The sequence below is a fragment of the Ornithorhynchus anatinus genome, chromosome 17, assembly GCF_004115215.2.
Source record: "Ornithorhynchus anatinus isolate Pmale09 chromosome 17, mOrnAna1.pri.v4, whole genome shotgun sequence".
Taxonomy (NCBI): Eukaryota; Metazoa; Chordata; class Mammalia; order Monotremata; family Ornithorhynchidae; genus Ornithorhynchus; species Ornithorhynchus anatinus.
Genome location: NC_041744.1, coordinates 11,009,953 through 11,029,459, shown reverse-complemented (window position 1 = coordinate 11,029,459; position 19,507 = coordinate 11,009,953). Strand labels below are relative to the sequence as shown.

The 19,507-nt window shown below is 53.0% G+C and overlaps 1 protein-coding gene across 4 annotated transcripts in view; it reads right to left on the bottom strand.

Moving 5' to 3' along the window:
• Nucleotides 1-667: 667 nt before the first annotated feature.
• The window catches only part of DYNLL2 (dynein light chain LC8-type 2), a 45,430-nt gene continuing 26,590 nt past the window's right edge, over nt 668-19,507 (bottom strand). Inside the window, exons 1-4 of one of the 4 annotated variants that reach the window (XM_039914526.1) lie at nt 7,425-7,713; nt 5,682-5,773; nt 3,814-3,952; nt 668-964 (exon numbers count right to left, since the gene is read on the bottom strand). In XM_039914526.1, coding sequence (XP_039770460.1) covers nt 827-964; nt 3,814-3,945 — 270 coding nt within the window. In that variant the 5' untranslated portion in view covers nt 3,946-3,952; nt 5,682-5,773; nt 7,425-7,713 and the 3' untranslated portion in view covers nt 668-826. Of the gene's footprint in view, nt 965-3,813; nt 3,953-5,681; nt 5,774-7,424; nt 7,714-10,193; nt 10,264-19,507 lie in introns of those variants that run through there. The other 3 variants (XM_001519143.6, XM_029082875.2, XM_029082877.2) reach the window with 3 other exon arrangements.

Below are 19,507 nucleotides of genomic sequence, written 5' to 3'. Positions count from 1 at the left end.
ACAGTGACCCCCCACCTTGGGCCAGCCACCCGGTCAATGGCGTCTGAAGGACCGGACGCCAGGCCGTCAGGCCCTGACGGCCAGCCGGGGGCCGGTCCCCCTGGACAGTCAGAGCCAGAGCCGCCACCTCTGTTGGGGTCACAAGAAAAAGTTGGGAAAGCGAGAGCCCCACCCCCTTCCTCCTGCCCTCAGAGCAGAGGCTAGCGACAGGGAAAACAGTCTCGGTCTGGCAGCGCCAAGAGAGCCACTCCTACCCACAGCTACTACCCAAGCAGCTTGGGGAAAGCAGTGAGGGACATGGATGGGGCTTCAGCTCTCCCCACCCACCTCCCCCCGGCCCGCTGCCTGCCTCGCCCCTGCCTCCCTGCTCCAAGCTCATCCCCTGCCCCCTAAACAAGCCCAGTTGGCCCCCCGGCCCACCCCCCCGCCCCAGGGGGAGGAAGGGAGGCCAGGCCCGGAGCGGACACCAAGGCCAAGAATTGAGTCCCACAGCCGCACGGGGATCTGCCCTGGGGAGGGACAACTGCTGCAGAGAGTTTTATTTCCCCCTCCGAAGGCCCTGGGTCGTTCCGCTTCGGAAGCGCGTCTGGTTCGTTTCCGAGAGAGAGAGGTTTTTCTAGTGCAATACAACCAAAGGGGAAAAACTTAAATAAACCAAAGCAGCCTCTTTCCCCGGGCAACTAAACAGAAGTAGGTATTTTTTTACTGCAACATATACACATGAAGTCGAGTATACAGTCCATGCAGTAGCAGAGCCATTGGAAAGGGAATCCGGGCGCTCGCCATCGGTGCTTTTCAGTCCCAGCTCCGCCTGGCGCCCCTGGCCCTAACCGGACTTGAAGAGAAGGATGGCCACTTGACCCAAGTAAAAATAGATGAAGTGCTTGGTCTCATGCGTGACGTAGCTACCAAAATTCCGCCCCACGATGCAGTGCCAGGTGGGGTTGTATTTCTTGTCGAATTCCTGCAGGGAAACAAGAAGGCAGTCGTCAGGACGCGAGGGGCCGAACCTTTTCACGCCAAGTGTACCAACGGCTTCTACTCGGGTGTCCCTCTCCGGCCCTCCTCGCCGAAGAGCTGACTGGGGGGGGGGGTCCTGGCTCCCTCCTCCCCTCTCCCTACTGCAGCCGTGCTCGTATTAATCATTAACGACCGACGGTCAACAGACGGCCGTTAGTCCAGTGCCTCCAGTGGAAATTCTCAGACAGGCGCAGTCTTAGAACAGTGCTTCACACACAGTGAGCACCAACAAATAGATACCATAGTAATATCGTGGGGGTGGCATTTCCCCTCTTCTATGAATTGGCAAGAGGAAAGAGGGTCAGAGGCGAGTGGCTCACCCCAAGTCAGAGCACTGACGGCCGCTCAGACTAGAAGCCAAGGTCCCCTGACCCCTGATCCGGATGAGCAGACTGGCATTTCCCCAAAAGGGAGAGAGGTGATAGGGAGGGAAGGGGGGGGGGGGCGCGGTGCTGGAGACCCAAACGAGCAACTCGTGATTGACTGGGGCCACGGGGAAGGAGAAATGGAGGACTAGCACCATGGCTGTGAGGTCCCAAGAAGCTCTGAGGTTAAGCCCATCACGTTCCGCTGAGCTCCATCCTAGCGCCGGGACCGGTAAAGCCATTTGGTGGACGCAGGATAAGGCAGTCAGAACCTCAAAAGAGATGCCGAGATGCCCTCCCCATCCCGTCCCCTCAATGCGGTACCGGAACCCACGGAACCCCAGCAGCGGAACGTCAATCGATGAGCCGTCCGACCCGAACCCTGCCGCTCAGACCTCAACTCTCCCAGCTTCCCCGGAGTCCCGCACACTGGGCATGGCAATGGAGTCTCCCGTGGACCAGCCTCAGTGCTGAGGTCTCCATCAATGGGATTTACGGAGCACTTACTGTTCGCAGAGCACCATACTAAGAGCCTGGGAGGCCACGATAGGACAGAGAACTGAAAGTCAACGCAGAGCGGGAGCGGCAGTGGGTTTTATGGAAGAACGGGGTATAGTGTCAGCAGCTCGCACGGTGCTTCTTGCGCTCTCCGGTCCTGCCGGTCACGTTCCTTCTGGCGCGCGGAAGTGCCCAAAGGTCTTGGACATGCAGAGCTCACCTAGGGCTGGCGTGAGTGGGGCGGAGCGCCGGAGCCAGACCGTGGGGCCGCAACCCGAGGGCGGTGGTCTCGGTAGCTGCCGTGGGCTTTTGCCCCGTCCGCTGGCCAGACGTTCGGGATTCCCGCTGGGCCTGCCCACCTCCCAGGACCCTTCGACTGCCCATCGTCACCACTGCTACCAGGTCCTGGCAGGTGGAACTAGAACCCAGGTCTCCTGGTTTCCAGCCTGCTGGATCAACAGTGGGGCTGGGCACCATTTGAAGCCCCGTCCTGGGGTAGACCTGATACTGAAGCCCCTGCTAGACACAGTGCATTTAGGGAACTCTCCCCTCTAGACTATAAGCTCGTTGTGGCCAGGGAATGTCTACCGACTCTATTAGATTGCTGTACTCACCCATCTGCTTAGTACAGTGCTCCGCACATACTGAGCGTTCAGTAATTACCATTGATGGACTGAAAGTCCAGAGTCATGAGGCTCTTTAACCTCAGAGTCCCCCAGACTGAAGGCAGGAGGGGGAAGAGGAGGGGAGTCCAAAGGGACTCCTCAGCAGTGCACATCAGCACACTCTCAGAAATTCCCACATGCTGAGAAGCACTGTGACCTAGTTGAAAGAGCCTGGGCATCAGGAGATTAAGGTTCTAATACTGGCCCCACCACTTGTGCTGGGTGATGTCGGGTAACTCATTTTCCTCAATTTCCCTATCTGTTAAAATGAGGTTTAAACACCTGTTCTCCCTCCCTCTTAGACTGCGAGCCCCATATGGGATGGGGATTGTCTCCAATCTGTTTGTATTATATCTACCCTGGCGCTTAGTACAGAGCTTGGCATATAGGCACTGACCAAATATCACAACTCCTATTATTAAACTGTTCCCCCAAATCAGATTGCTCTCAAGGGGGAGGTGGATCGCAGGCCGGCAAGAAGGAGGCCTCATGGTCTCAGTATGGAGGCAGAGTCACTGACCACTTTGCTCCCGCACCAATCTGTGGGCAGCCCCAGGGATGCAGGACCCAAAAGCCAGGAGGATTTTGGCAAGGTGGGGTGTAGGAATAGTGTGGGAGCCCAGAAAGCAGACCCGAAAGAACTGAAGGGACAGAAAAACCAGGGCTCTGGGCCTTTCCGGCCCAGGTAGGAATCTGTCCGCCCTTTTCTGCCCTGCTTAGTGGCGCTCAGGTCTGGTCGGAGGATCCTGCACCAGAAAACCCCTTGAATGAGAGCCCCAGACTTGGCCCCACCATTGGAAACCCACAAGGGCAAACGCCAGGAAGATGGCATCTACCCTTGGATGGTCTGGAATTTGATTTTCCTCCCTCCCCACTTCCAAAGAGTCAGAAGACCACAGTGCCAGCTCCCACTCAAACTCTGGGGGAACCGAGGTGAGTCCCTAATTTCTCTGGACCTCAGTTTTCCCATCTGTAAAATGGGAGGACAAACCCTGCCCTAGACTCTAAATTCCTTGATGGCTTCTTCTAACTCCCTCTATGGTACTTTCTCCTAAGCGGTTAGTGCAGTGCTCTGCACAGAGGAAGCACTCTAACACCATGGATGGATGGTTGACTGCCTCTTGGGGAAAACAAAAATGGAACCCACAAAGATCCTTTGAGCGTCTCAAGGTCACTGGTGAGGGAACCCGCAGGGGGTAATGACCCTTAGCCTCTCTCCAGGCAAAGATCAGCCCCCCCCCCCCCCGGCCCAACTCCCCCGGTACCTTCTTGATGTAGGCAGCGATGTCTTTCTCTATGTTGTACTTCTCCATGGCCTGCGTCGCGCAGTCCACTGCGTCCTGCTGCATGTCCTCAGACATGTCCGCATTCTTGATGACAGCCTTCCGGTCAGACATGGTGCAGCTAAGGTGAGAAGCAGAGTGTTAGGACTGGTCACCGCTGGACAGTCACCCCAGTCTGCCCCAGAGCGGAGAGCCAAGGGCAAGGGCGGGGGTCGGAGAGCGGAATCCACTCCCCTGACCGTGGCTAGCCTTCCGCAAAGATAAACCCAGCGGGCCTGGAGGTTGCAGGACTTTGGGGGGATCCCACCGAGCATGCAGCTTCCCCTCAAAGCTCAGCTCTCTTTGCCAAGAGACAGACACCCCCCTTGGGTCTTTCCTGCCCACCCCATCCCTCTACCCTCAACTCCCGGCTACCCAGGACCGCAGCCAAGGGAGGGGGTCACGGCCTCCCTCAGGCCTTGCGATGGTCCCAGGACCCCACCCGCGAGAAAGGACCCGGAGACACTGGCCAACACCATCGCTTCCGCTTCCCACCTTGGGAGGATTCACTGGGCAAGGGAGAAATACCCCAGAGCTGGTGGCAGGTTAGGGAGGAGAGAAAAAATTAAGTTCCGACCCAGAAAATTGGGATTTATTCTATAGCTCTCGTGCCAGTCATGGCCACTAACTATTTGGCTGAAGACTTTGCCCGGGCCTCACCAACACTTCCCCACCATGACCTCAATCCTTCCTTCCTAATCCTCAGCCACTACCCCCTCTCATGCTGGGCCCAGAGCACCTGCTGGCAGCAAACACGCTCCCAGGGCCCCAACCCAAACATTGAGCTCCAAAAAAACACACACTCATGACCTAGAGAGGCAAGGCAAACAGAATTAGAGTCCTGCCTGATGCCTTATTTCCGTTCGGCCCAGGGTCTTAGATTCCGGGACGATCACAGAAACAAATTCCCCACGGATGGCAGCACTGCTTTGGAGTGTAACAGAAATGGGAACAAGCCCTGTCTTGTATGGAGGAGATGCTCAGTTGACATCTCTTGGAGGAGGAACTTAAGGGTCTCCCACCAGTAGGCTCACGTGGTGCAAAAGCATGAGTTTCGGGGCAAGGCAGACTAGTGGAAAGAGCCTGGGGCCTGGGAGTCAGAGGACTTGGATTCTAATCCCAGCTCCGACGCTTGCCTGCTGAGTGACCTTGGGCCGGCCACCTAACTTCTCCGTGCCTCAGTTTCTTCATCTGTTAAATCGTTATTCAATACTGTTCTCTCTTCTACATACAATGTGCCCAACCTGATTACCTAATACCTGATTACCTGAATACCTGATTACCAGTGCTTAGTAACAGAAAGCACTTAACCAATACCACAATTATTATCATCATCATCATTAAGGCCACAAGCCCTAGGTCTCCAGAATAGCCAGGCAGATTGCTTGGTGAAATCATAGGGCAGCAGCAGCATGGGAGAGTGTGAGGACGGGGTAAGGGGCAGCCGGGTCTTCTACCCCCTAGGGCGGAGTCTCAGGAGACCTGTGTGTCCTTGGACAGATCACTCTACAATACCCCCGGGGCCTCCACTTTCTCCTCCATCTGATAGGTGGGGAATAAATGTCTCCGCCCCATCTGGTCTCCTAGGGAGCTTGTGAGCCCAAAGTGAGAGCAGAGACAAGAGGCTGTCCTGGAGAGGAAGGTGATGGATGGAAATCCATCCCTGTCCCTCTGAGTCACCTTGGCACCACTTCGCACCTCAGCCCATCCAGGCTGCAAACCCAGCACTTGCCCATCCAACCTGGCGCCCAGTCACTGTTCCCAAAACTCCAGGCACAAAGGCACGGGGGTGATTACTTTCACTCCCTTACCTCCCAAGTTCGCCTACTACACTGGAGTCGCCGCTCTGGCCTCAAAAGTCCAAAGGAATAACTTTGTTCCAGTAATTAAACCCCAGCCCGCTCTGCGAAAGGAGTAAGCGTTACATAATGTCAGTCTTGTGACTACAATGCTACGATTCTTTCCCTCTCCAACGGCGGGGAGGACCCGGCACAGGTCCCTGGCATCCTGAGGCCACCGCGGCCGGCCACGGCCCAGATCCAGGCCATCCCGGAGAGGAGATGAGGAGGCGGACGAGGAAAACCCAGATGGAGACGGCCACGACCCTCGGGGGCTGGGAGCGTCGGGAGCCATTGTAGGCGGTCTGTTGAAATGGGCAACGGGGTTGGGGCGGGCAGAGAGATGCTTTCGGTCCTCGAATCCCGGCAGAAGAGACACCAACACCCTACCTCTCGATGAGATTTTGCAGAGCCCACGGATGACCCGCCGGGGTCCCCCACGCTCTCCCCATCCCAGGACACGGGCTTCGTTCCCTGCCCCGATTCGTTTTCTCCTTTCCCCTCCCTCCCAGCCGCAGGTCTGCAGCCCCCTCCTCCTCCTCAGAGGTCCAGCTGAGAGTAGGCGTCTCCTCTTTCCCCTCCGCCCCTGACCCTCCTCCCCCATGGCTCTGCGTGACCAGGAGGCCCCGTCTTGATGTCTTCCTGGTCCGGAGTGACTGGGCATCCTCTTCCTACAGGAAGGACGGCTTGGAGGGAGGTGGCTTTGGGAGCCGCGTCACGGCCGGTGCACGGCCGGCCGGTGCCCTCTCCTCCTCCTCCTCTGTCTCTCTCTCCCCCCTCCCCCTGGAAACACCAGAGAGCAGAGCTCTGCTCGGAGAGGCTCTGACCAAGGGCGGTGGGTGGAAGGAGCTACGACTCCCTCTGGAAAGAGGTGCAGTCAGGGCGGGGGGCTCTGGGCCAAGCTTCCCCAGGTGTGGGACCCTACTCTCTCTAAGGGGGTGGAGGAGGAATGTGCCCCCAGCATAGGGGGGCACCTGCCCCCTCTCTCTCCCCCTGCCTCCCCTGCCCACTGGCAGTGGGGATGAAAAAAGGCTCTAGGGCAGGGCTGATCCCGCCCAACCCAGCCCAGAGGGAGCTTGCTCTGTAAAGGAACGGTGGAAGGCGCAGAAGCCGCTGAACTTTCTCAGGGCCCTCAGGACATCACCCAGAAAGCAGGAGACTGGATTTCCTGGGCTGGAGCCCCGGGGATGCTGCAGGGACAAGAGCACTTCCCTGGAGCCAAAGGAGCAAGAGAAGGACGATTCCCCCTAGGGCTGGAGCACTGGAGTGGAGGATGCCCGGCGGTGGTACCCACGAAGCCCTGCCCCTGTACCCTGGGGATGCTTTCTGCGCCCCCCCCCCATCTCCCTGAGCCCAGCCTGCAGCCCATCTCCCATGCACTCGGCTCCCTCCTGCCCTCCGCACGCAGCCCTGACCCCTCCTCTCTCTGCACTACCCAGCCCCCACTCCCCCACCCTCCCTATGCACACCCTGTAGCCCTCCCACCGTTACGCCCAGCCCCGTGGCCTTCCCTCCCCCCTACCCTTACTCCCCAATCAACCCCCCTTTCGGTGCACGCTCCCGAGGCCTCCCGTCCTCCTCCCGGGCCTCAGAGGTTCCCGCTAACCCTCCCGGGGCCCATGTACCCCTCTTACCCTCCTCACTCCCCATGCACCCTCTTTGGACTCCCCCCCTCCAAGCCCCCTCTTTGGACTCCCCCCTCCTCGGCCCTCTCACCTTCACAGTGACAATCCCGCACCGAGCCCCCCGGGGGAGCGAAGATAACGGGGGAGGGAGGGAGGGACGGACGGACGGACGGACACGGAGGCGCTCTCCCCTCTGTGGCTGCCGCTGGTCCAGCTAGTGCGAGCCGGGTCCCGCTGCCCCGCTGGCTCGGTTCCGGCAGCAGCGCTTCGCGCAGGACGGGCCGGGAGGGGACGGGACCTGACCGCTCCGCTGTGGCGCTGAGCCCCGGGCCGGCGCGCGGCGCCTCCTCCCTCCTCCCTCCTCTCTCCCTCCTCCCCTGCCCCCGCCCCCCGCCCCCCGCCGCCGTCACCGGGCCCCGCCCCCGGCCGGCGCGCGCGCGCCGCCGCCCGCCCTCGCCATTGGCTGCGGCCTCCCCGGCCCCGCACTGCGGGCTTCTCCCCCCGCCGCTCTCGCCCCACATCTTGTTTCCTCCCGTGATGCCCCGGGGCGGGGGGGGCCCGAGGCCCCGAGGCCCAGAGGCCCAGCGAGGAGGGCGGGGGCGCCTGAGGAGGAGAAGGCTGAGGGGAGGCGGTCCTGGGCCCGCAACCTCGCCTCCCCCTGAAGGCTCCTTGCCCTGCACCCCACTCACGTTTCCCCCCTCGGGGAGCCTTGCGTGGCTGTGCCCGCCGTGGCCATCTCATTGGTTTTGGACCGGATAGCCCGGCTTGGTCCCCCTCGTTGTAAGACTGTTGGCATTTGTTAGGCGCTTACTACGTGCACAGCACCGTTCTAAGCGCTGGGGGGAGATCCAGGGTCCGTCAGGTTGTCCCACGGGAGGCTCACAGTCTTCATCCCCATTTTCCAGATGAGGGAACTGAGGCGCAGTGAAGTGACTTCACTTAAAGCTCACCTCCTCCAAGAGGCCTTCCCAGACTGAGCTCCCCTTTTCCCTCTACTCCCTCTTTTCCCCCCATTTCCCTCTGCTCCTCCCCCTCTCCCTTCCCATCCCCGCAGCACTGTACTCGTCCGCTCAACTGTGTATATTTTCATTACCCTATTTATTTTCTTAATGAGATGTGCATCGCCTGGATTCTATTTATTTGCTACTGTTTTAATGAGATGTTCATCCCCTTGATTCTATTTATTGCTATTGTCCTTGTCTGTCCCTCTCCCCCGATTAGACTGTAAATAGTATTTATTGAGCACTTACTATGTGCAGAGCACTGTACTAAGCGCTTGGAATGTACAATTCGGCAACAGATAGGGAGGATCCCTGCCCAGTGACGGGCTTACAGTCTAATCGGGGGAGATTAGTCTTCATCCCCATTAACGGAGGCACCGAGAAGTGAAGTGATTGGCCCAAAGTCATCTAGCTGGCAGGTGGCGGGGCCGGGTTTCGAACCCATGACCTCTGACTTGCAAGCCTGGGCTCCTTCCACTGAGCCACGCTGCTTCTACCGTGTGCTGCGCTTCGTAGGTGCTTAAGACCCTTAGGCCTACTGCTGCCCAGTACTGATAGGGCACCAGACGCCTTTCTGTTCAGTATTTCGATCTCAGATCCCAATTTTTACATATATTAATGTCTGCCCCCCCCCCTTAGACTGTGAGCTTATGGGCAGGGAATGTGTCTGTTGTACTCTCCCACGTGCTTAGTAGAGTGCTTTGCACGCAGTAAGAGCTCCATACATATGATTGAATGAATAAATGAATGAATAAATTGGCTTAAATGAATGAATCGGCTCCTGCCCCCACGTCCAAGGCAGCGGGTCCTGTTTCAGGGGACCTGGGGAAGGAAACACTATGGCTCTGGGAAAAAGGATAGCGGGGTGGGTCGCTTGTCCCCACAGGGAAGCTGGTAAGAGAACACGATGGTTCTGGGCAAAAGGGGGGGCGGTCAGATGTCCTGATAGAAATTTGTCTGCAAATTTCTGTAAAAGATCCCATATGACGCCATTACATTATGTTGCACTACCTGTGTAACGCATGTAGCGTAATGTACAGCTTTCCCCTCCAAGGGATAAAGATGCATCCGGGATCCATGGATGCCATCCATGGACTTTAGCTAGGCCTCACATTCCCCGAGGTTAGGGAAGCCGGCATCCATTCCCGCATTGGTCCAGGCCGGTTTAGACCCTGGCTCCTTCTAGTCTGATTTTAGCAGATAATCTCCAATGTTGTGGGAAGTCTAGATCTACTTTCCAAGTTGTCCCCCTCTGTTGTCGACCTGTTCGTCACCTTGGTCAAACCTCAAACCACTCAATTTCTCTGGATTTCCATGGCCCTTTCTGTTCCATTGCGCTCATTTCTCACTGGGAGGCCATGGAAGTGAAATAGATCTGGTCCCTACTGTCATGAGCTCACACACAAACACACACACACAATCAGTACAGAGGCACCCCCCGACCCCCCACCAAGTAGTCAGATTCTGTGTAAGAGCCCAGTTCAGGAGGAGTTGAAAGCATAACATAATACTAAGGGGAAGACAGTTTAGGTCCAGGTTTGGTTGTGAATTCAATTTGTGGATTCACAGCCAACAGTCAGTAAAGCTCTACGTGGGGGCATTTAATAATGATGATATTTGTTAAGCGCTTACTATATGCCAAGCACTGTTCTAAGCGCTGAGGTGGATTCAAGGTAATAAGCTTCTCCCACATGGGGCTCACAGTCTTGATCCCCATTTTACACACGAGATAATTGAGATACAGAGAAGTGACTTGCCCAGAGTCACACAGCTGACCAGTGGCTGAGCCAGGATTAGAACCCACAACCTCCGACTCCCAAGCCCGGGCTCTTTCCACTACGCCACGCCACATTTCTTACCTTTGGCACCCCCCCAGAGCAGCTAAGGAGTCACTGCACTGTATTGCACTGCAATGGAGTCATCGGTGCTTCGGATGACACGGTAACATTCCAACCCCTTATGACACCAGGGGCAGGGGTAGGTGCAAAGAGGAGATGGAGGAAGGGCAGGGGAGATTAAGGATCTCAGGCCAGGAAGCTCACCCCCTCCACCCAGACCCCCTCCCAACCCACAATAAATACCTCAGAGGGGTCAGCAGTGACCAAGTCGGCCTAAAGTCAGCTTCCCTGATCTCCCTCCTCTGTCATTCAACCACTGGACACTCTCAGAAAGAGAGCAGGGTAAAGGTGACTGGAGAGAGGCCGGGTGCTGGGTCCCACAAGGACCAGCCCTAGGTCAGCTCTGCTCATTAGCTTTCTAATGAAGAGGGGATTCAAAACCTGTTCTCCCTCCCGCTTGGACTGGGAGACCCATGTAGGACAGGAACTGTCTCTGACCTGATGACTGTCTCTGACCTGATGAACTTGTATCGACCCCAGCGCTTAGAACTGTGCTTGACACCCAGTAGGCATTTAACAAATACTTTAAAAAGAAGTAGGAATGGAAGGATGCGCATCTCGTTTGCGGGTGTCACTGAATTGTTTGTTGTTGCAAACACACTGGAAGGGAAGAAGAAAATTCAAAATGACTTAGTGCCCTTGATAAATTAGAAAAATATGCTTCCCAAACTCGTTCCGAACCCTATTCCTGAGCCAAACACTAGCTCTCGGTGGTATCCCACCAGGCCTCCGAGTGTACCGAGCAAGCAGACGGGGGGAGTGCAGCCCACTGTGAAGTGCCCCCAGAAGTCTTACATACAAATTTATGGTCAGAGTGACTGCAACATAGTGCCAATGCTGTTCTGCAGCACTCGAGACCAGCAGGTGGATGCCAGTATAGCTGCCTCGGTAGCCACTGCGGGCTTCACCGCACAAAGTAGCCAGTTACAGTCAGGATTCCTAGCTCATCCTTGGATGAGAAACCGTCACCATAAATGGCATGGCCCTAGCGGGTAGTCTCCTACTTCTAGCTGTTTCACTTCCCACCCTCACTGCAGTGAGGTGAGGGGTTGAACTTTCAGGGGGCTTTGGACTGCCTGCACGTCACGGTTGTGTGACGTGCAAGATCTGCAGAAAAATCCTTCTGCTCTATTCTGCATTGGTCAAGGCCTTCTAGGGGTGTTGTATGGGTCCATTTTCAAATGGATGGGGGGGGGGGGGGCGTGTGTACAGAAAAGGAAAAAAAATTAAAAGGATGGAAATAGGTTGCTGCATATTAAAAAAGGGTAAGTCACGCAATGTCAAGTATTTAAGGAATTGGCAGGTATTACTGCAGGGCCAGTGACCATTATTTTTGAAAGCCTGTGGATGATGTAAAAAAAAAACAACCTTAGGTTTGAAGAGAGCAAATGTTGCAGCCATTCTTAAAAAGGAAAAAGGCATTACTTGAAGAATTAGACTGGCTAGCTTTTTTTTTTATGGTACTTGTTAAGTGCTTACTATGTGTCAAGCACTGTTCTAAGCACTGAAGTAGAAACATGTTATTTGGGTTAGAGACAGTCCCTGTCCTACATAGGGTTCCCAATAAATAGGAAGGAGAAATTACTCAAAGGAAGGACTACTGTAAAAATAAGTTTGTTACTAGAGGCCCAAAGGCTATTAAAAACCCTATCTCAGAGGTCCAGGTGAAATATGTGCCACAGAAAAAGAAAAACAAAAACAGGCAAACAAACAGAAATCCTACACAGTTAACTTGGAAGCTAAGAGAGGGCTTTGCAGGGGAAAAGTCCATCCCTTCAAAAATGGAAAGCTCACAAGATTGAGACCAGGAAAGTCCATAAAGAATTGTTAGTCAGATGCAAAAAAGAAACGAGAAAGACCAAAAGGGAGTTTAGTGAATCCCTTGAAAGGGGTGCCCAAACTAACAACAAAGGATCCTCTAAATACATCCAAAGCAGGAGGCAGCTAGGAAATTGGTTGGAACTATTTGATGACTGTGGAGGAAAAGATGCACTCGAGGGTGATAATGTGAGAGCCCACAAGCTCAATGAGTCCTTCGGTCCAGTTTTCACTAAGAAAGATATTAGAGCAGCAGCATGACCCAGGGGAAAGACCATGGGGCTGGGAGGATATGGGTTCTAATCCCGCTCTGGCCATTGTCTGTTGTGTGATCTTGGCCAAGTCACTTTACTTCTCTATGCTTCGGTTACCTCATTTGTAAAATGGAGTTCAACACCTGTTCTCCTTCCTACTTCAACTGTGAACCCTGGGTGGGACAAGGATTATGCCTGACCTGATTATCTTCACCAGAGCTTAGTACAGAGCTTAGTATTTAGTAAACGCTCAGTAAATGCCACTGACTGATGAATTGATCCATTGAAGGATTCCCACACCTGGCATAAAGATCAGAAGACCTGGAGAAAACTACAACCGCATAGAACGTTTGAGATCAAATCCACACACTAGATATAAATATTTACCCCATTTCTACCCCATAATTGGGTTAAGTGTTAACTCTGGGCAAGAGTTTATAGCCAATTGTTACAAATAGCTACTGTACCACAGGCTGGCAGACTGTCAGTGCAAAAACCCATCTACAAGAAAGATTCCAGAGGTGATCTTGAGAATTTTTGACCTATAAGTCTCACTTCTATACCTGGTAAATTAATAGTATTAATAATAATTAAGTCTGGATCAGGGAGCCCTTGGAGGTACACAACTGTTGGGGGAAAGTAAACACAATTTAGTCAGGGGAAATCAGTTGATCACTTTATCAATCAACCAGTAGTATTTATTGAATACTTACTGTGGGAAGAGCACCGTATTAAGTGTTTGAGAGAGCAGAATAATGTCAGTAGACCTGATCCCTGCCCTGAAGGAGCTTGGAATCTATCAGGGGAGGCAGTTGTTAAAATACATTATAGAAGTAAGAGAGTATAAAGATAGGCACATAATTGATACAGAGGGACGGTAAGTATTCATTCATTCATTCAATAGTATTTATTGAGCGCTTACTATGTGCAGAGCACTGTACTAAGCGCTTGGGATGAACAGGTCGGCAACAGATAGAGACAGTCCCTGCCGTTTGACGGGCTTACAGTCTAATCGGGGGAGACGGACAGACAAGAACAATGGCACTAAACAGCGTCAAGGGGAAGAACATCTCGTAAAAACAATGGCAACTAAATAGAATCAAGGCGATGTACAATTCATTAACAAAATAAATAGGGTAACGAAAATATATACAGTTGAGCGGACGAGTACAGTGCTGTGGGGATGGGAAGGGAGAGGTGGAGGAGCAGAGGGAAAAGGGGAAAATGAGGCTTTAGCTGCGGAGAGGTAAAGGGGGGATGGCAGAGGGAGTAGAGGGGGAAGAGGAGCTCAGTCTGGGAAGGCCTCTTGGAGGAGGTGATTTTTAAGTAAGGTTTTGAAGAGGGAAAGAGAATCAGTTTGGCGGAGGTGAGGAGGGAGGGCGTTCCAGGACCGCGGGAGGACGTGACCCAGGGGTCGACGGCGGGATAGGCGAGACCGAGGGACGGTGAGGAGGTGGGCGGCAGAGGAGCGGAGCGTGCGGGGTGGGCGGTAGAAAGAGAGAAGGGAGGAGAGGTAGGAAGGGGCAAGGTGATGGAGAGCCTTGAAGCCTAGAGTGAGGAGTTTTTGTTTGGAGCGGAGGTCGATAGGCAACCACTGGAGTTGTTTAAGAAGGGGAGTGACATGCCCAGATCGTTTCTGCAGGAAGATGAGCCGGGCAGCGGAGTGAAGAATAGACTGGAGCGGGGCAAGAGAGGAGGAAGGGAGGTCAGAGAGAAGGCTGACACAGTAGTCTAGCCGGGATATAACGAGAGCCCGTAATAGTAAGGTAGCCGTTTGGGTGGAGAGGAAAGGGCGGATCTTGGCGATATTGTAGAGGTGAAACCGGCAGGTCTTGGTAACGGATAGGATGTGTGGGGTGAACGAGAGGGACGAGTCAAGGATGACACCGAGATTGCGGGCCTGCGGGACGGGAAGGATGGTCGTGCCATCCACGGTGATGGAGAAGTCTGGGAGCGGACCGGGCTTGGGAGGGAAGATGAGGAGCTCAGTCTTGCTCATGTTGAGTTTTAGGTGGCGGGCCGACATCCAGGTGGAGACGTCCCGGAGGCAGGAGGAGATACGAGCCTGAAGGGAGGGGGAGAGGACAGGGGCGGAGATGTAGATCTGTGTGTCATCTGCGTAGAGATGGTAGTCAAAGCCGTGAGAGCGGATGAGTTCACCGAGGGAGTGAGTGTAAATGGAGAACAGAAGAGGGCCAAGAACTGACCCTTGAGGAACTCCAACAGTTAAAGGATGGGAGGGGGAGGAGGCTCCAGCGTAGGAGACCGAGAATGATCGGTCAGAGAGGTAAGAGGAGAACCAGGAGAGGACAGAGTCCGTGAAGCCAAGGTGAGATAAGGTATGGAGGAGGAGGGGATGGTCGACAGTGTCAAAGGCAGCAGAGAGGTCAAGGAGGATCAGAATGGAATAGGAGCCATTGGATTTGGCAAGAAGGAGGTCATGGGTGACCTTAGAGAGAGCAGTCTCGGTAGAGTGGAGGGGACGGAAGCCAGATTGGAGGGGGTCTAGGAGAGAATGGGAGTTAAGGAATTCTAGGCATCGATTGTAGACGACTCGTTCTAAGATTTTGGAAAGGAAGGGTAGTAGGGAGATAGGACGATAACTGGAGGGGGAAGTGGGGTCAAGAGCGGGTTTTTTTAGGATGGGGGAGACGTGGGCATGTTTGAAGGCAGAGGGGAAGGAGCCCTTGGAGATTGAGTGGTTAAAAATAGACGTTAAAGAAGGGAGGAGGGCAGGGGCGATGGTTTTAAGAAGGTGAGAGGGAATGGGGTCCGAGGCGCAGGTGGAGGGGGTGGCACTTGCGAGGAGGGAGGAGATCTCCTCTGAGGATACTGCAGGGAAGGATGGGAAAGTAGGGGAGGGGGTTGCTGGGGGGGAGGGGAGAGGCGGAGGGGTGACTTTGGGGAGCTCAGACCTGATCGTGTTGATTTTCGTGAGGAAATAGGTGGCCAGATCATTAGGGGTGAGAGATGGGGGAGGGGGAGGAACAGGGGGCCTAAGGAGAGAGTTAAAGGTCCGGAACAATCGGCGGGGGTGACGGGCATGGGTGTCGATGAGGGAGGAGAAGAAGCTTTACACACAAGTGCTTAGGTGATGTGAAAGTGCTGGAGAGGGAGTAGTGGGGAAATAGGGTGGGGAGAGGAAAGATTAATCAGGGAGAGATTAATCATGTCTAATTAATCTGCTAGCGTTCTTAGAAACCATCAATAAGCATGTGGTTAGCGGGGATGCTGTAGTCTTAGTGTATTTAGATGTCAAAGGGACTATAATAATAATAATAATAATTGTGTTATTTGTTAAGCGCGTACTATGTGCCAGGCATTGTACTAGTGGGTTAGATACAAGCAAATCAGGTTGGACCCAATCCCTGTCCCACGAGGGACTCACAGTCTCAATTCCCATTTTATAGATAAGGTAACTGAGGCACAGAGAAGTGAAGTGACTTGCCCAGGGTCACACAGTAGATAAGTGGTGGAGTCGCGATTAGAACGCAGGTCTTTCTGACTCCAAGGCCCATGCTCTATCCACTACACCATGAGCGCTTCAACCAGTTTCACACCAAAAACTATTTTTTTTAAAATGAGTAATCATGGGACTGGAGGGAATATTTTGGACTGGAGGGAATATTTTGTCCCTCGCAGAAAATTATCTAAAAGCGAGGGAACAAAGGGGGCAAGTAAAGAATCACTTTTCAGGATGGAGAAGTATAAACCCTGAAGTCTTACAGGGTTCAGTTCTAGACCCAGGCTTGTTAGACATCTTGCTTCATGATGTGGGAAAGGGAGGGTGCAAAGAAATCTCAAAAGTCTACAGTTGACGCTAAGCCCTTCTAGGTGGTAAAATGCCAAAAGACAGGGAGGAATTCCAGGAACGTCTCACAAAGCTTAGCAAGGGAACTGAAAAATGCGAATAGAAAGTAATTCCCCTTGGGGGAAATCATCCAAATTGCTACTGCAGGGTTCGAGAGTCGGAGTCATGAACCAGAAAAAGAGATCTCGAAATCACTGTTGAATGTTCTCCTACATCATCGGGCCAATGTGTGTCAGGAGCCCTGAAGAACAACTGAATACCTGGCACCAATGGGAAGGGGGTAGAAAACACAGCCAAATAAAGAGTTTTGTCATTCAGTAAAATCACACTTGGAACATTGCGTATAATTCTTCCACCGTATCTTTGGAAGGATATAATGGAGTTGCAAAAGGCTCTGAGAAAGGCAACCAACATGATCCAGGAAATGGACACGCTACCTTACAAGGATGACTAAGGTGAGGACTCCTCAATCCGGACAGATGCAGGCTTACATTATCTTCTGCTCTCAGCCCCTAAAACTGGGGGTAGGTGATGGTGGGTGGAGAGGTAGCCCCGTGGGATTCTACAAACTCTCAACCCAACTCAAGGAGCAGCATGGCCTAGTGGAAAGAGCACAGGCTTGGGAGACAGAGGACCTGGGTTCTAATCGCGGCTAGAGAAGCAGCGTGGCTCAGTGGAAAGAGCACGGGCTTGGGAGTCAGAGGTCATAAGTTCGAATCCCGGCTCTGCCACTTGGCAGCTGTGTGACTGTGGGCAAGTCACTTAACTTCTCTGGGCCTCAGTTCCCTCATCTGTAAAATGGGGATTAACTGTGAGCCTCACGTGGGACAACCCGATTCCCCTGTGTCTACCCCAGCGCTTAGAACAGTGCTTGGCACATAGTAAGCGCTTAACAAATACCAATATTATTGTCTGCTGTGTGACCTTGCTCACAACTTACTTCTCTGGCCATCCCGCCTAATCAGCAGGAGAGCTTCCCAAATGGATCGGCTGCCTTTTTCCCAGGAAACAGAACACACCAGAGAGTTTCCTGTTTCCTATCTAACCTACCGGGATCTCCTTGGCTACCCGTCATGGATTTAAACCAAACAGATGCACGAAGCTTGACTAGCTATGCCTGCACGCTTTGTAGTGAGACCTACCTCTCACGTATTCGGAAGGAGAGGAGCTTTCCCAGTCCATCTCTCTCATCAATCTTCAGCTGCCCCTTCTGAGGAAACTCTATTCCATGCTGCCTACTTAGTTCCTCTTTTCCATCCTAAAAATCACTAGGGAAGAGAGTGACAGCAGGCTATACTAGGGGGTGACTTCACAGGAGACCCGGGACTAAGAAGAGAGAGTGCCGGAGCAGAAGCTGGGCTCAGAAGATCCTTTCCCTCTCTTCCTCGATCCCTACTCCATTCCCAGGGCAGGGGAAGTCATAAATCAGTGCAGTCCCTGAAAGGCTGCTTGGAAAAGTTAGGCTTGGGTAAGTCACTTCACTTCTCTGGGCCTCAGTTACCTCATCTGTAAAATGGGGATTGAGACTGTGAGCTCCATATGGGACAGGGATTGTGACCAACCCGATTTGCTTGCATCCACCACAATGCTTAGTACAGTGCCTGGCACATAGTAAGTGTTTAACAAATACTATTATTATGCAGGCATTAGGGCCAGAACACCTATAAAGTTGGACATCTGTAGAATGCCTTGTGTGGTCTGCTCAACTGTTAAGTTCCTTGGGGACAGGGATCATACCTACTAATTCTATCAAACTCCCCCAAGCACTTTAGTAGAGTGCTCTGCATAGAATAAGCGTTCAGTAAACACGATCACTTGATTGATTTGCTCTGGAAAAAGAAACCATTTGAAGACCCAATAAAGCCCAACCTCAAACATTGTGGATTCCTGGGATTACTGCGCTCCTGGGAGCCAAGAGTGACAGAAAGATTGACGTGGTGGGCAGCAAAAATGAGTGGGGTGGCTCTTCTTGAGCAAAGGTTTAGTCAGGCTGCGAGACAAGGAAGCAGGCTCTGCAAGCAGTAGCGGCAACTACGAATCAAAAATCAGGCTTTTTGCTGACTAGCGTAGAAGGGTTAGGATCCGAGTTCTAATCAAGACTCCGCCACTTGTCTTCTGCCTGACTTTGGGTAAGTCACTTCACTTCTCTGTGCCTTGGTTACTTCATTTATAAAATGGGGAATAATATTGTGAGACCCATGTGGGACATGGACCGTGTCTAACCTGATTAGATTGTATCTACCCCGGCACTTAATACAGTGCCTGGCACATAGTAAAAATTTAACAAATACCATTAAAAATAAAAGGAAGGAACAGTGGATCACTTCAATCTTTTTGGCCCCTCTCCCCAGTCCAAAGAGTAAGTGACTACCAGGAGTATCAACTCTGAAGATGAAGGATACCGTCATCCTGCATGTGCTCTCCCAGCTTGACTAGGGCTGGGCAGAGAGCCAGGGAGGGCTTTCAACAGAGGCGTAAAGGCCATTTGATAGCTCAACAAAGGGTGAGCCACCATGACCCTCACTCTATTGATGAGTTCAATTAGGGTTTGGTTGGATGACCCCCAGCTAGAGTTGCTCACTTTGGGGAATTCTAGTCTTCAAGGTAGTTCTCTTTCTCTTTCCAGGCCTGCAGTTGTAGGGGTCAGTGAGACCATGAGGTTTTCTTCTACCCCCAATTCCAGTTTCATGACTGCATTCCAAAGCTGGCCTTCCTGACAGTTTTGTTTTGTTTAATCGTATTGGTTAAGCACTTGGGAAGCAGCATAGCCTAGTGAATAGAGCACGGGCCTAAGAGTCAGAAGGTCATGGAATCTAATCCCAGCTCTGCCACTTGTCTGCTATGTGACCTTGGGTGAGTCACTTTATTTCTCTATGCCTCAGTTATCTCAACTGAAAACTAGGGATTAAGACTGTGAGCCCCACGTGAGGCAGGGACTGTGTCCAACTCGTTTTGCTTGTATCTACCCCGGCACTTAGAACAGTGCTAGGCACGTAGTAAGCTCTTAACAAATATCACAGTTATCATTATTATTATTATTATTATTACTAGGTGCCAGGAACTGTATTGGGGTAGATACAAACCAATCACTAGGGGAGATACAAACTAATCAGGCTGACAGTCCATGTCCCACATAGGGTTCATATTCTTAAGCCCCATTTTACAGATGAGGTAACTAAGGTCCAGAAATGTTTAAGTGACTCATCCACCAAGGTCACACAGCAGACAAGTAGAGGAACCAGGATTTAGAACCCAGGTCCTCTGACTCCCAAGCCTGTGCTCTTTCTACTAGGCCACCCTGGTTCTTGAGTTGGGGTGAGAGTTTGGAAAATTCCATGGAGCTGCACCTCCACTCCCTCTCACCTACCTCCAGCTGAGAGCAGACCCAGGCC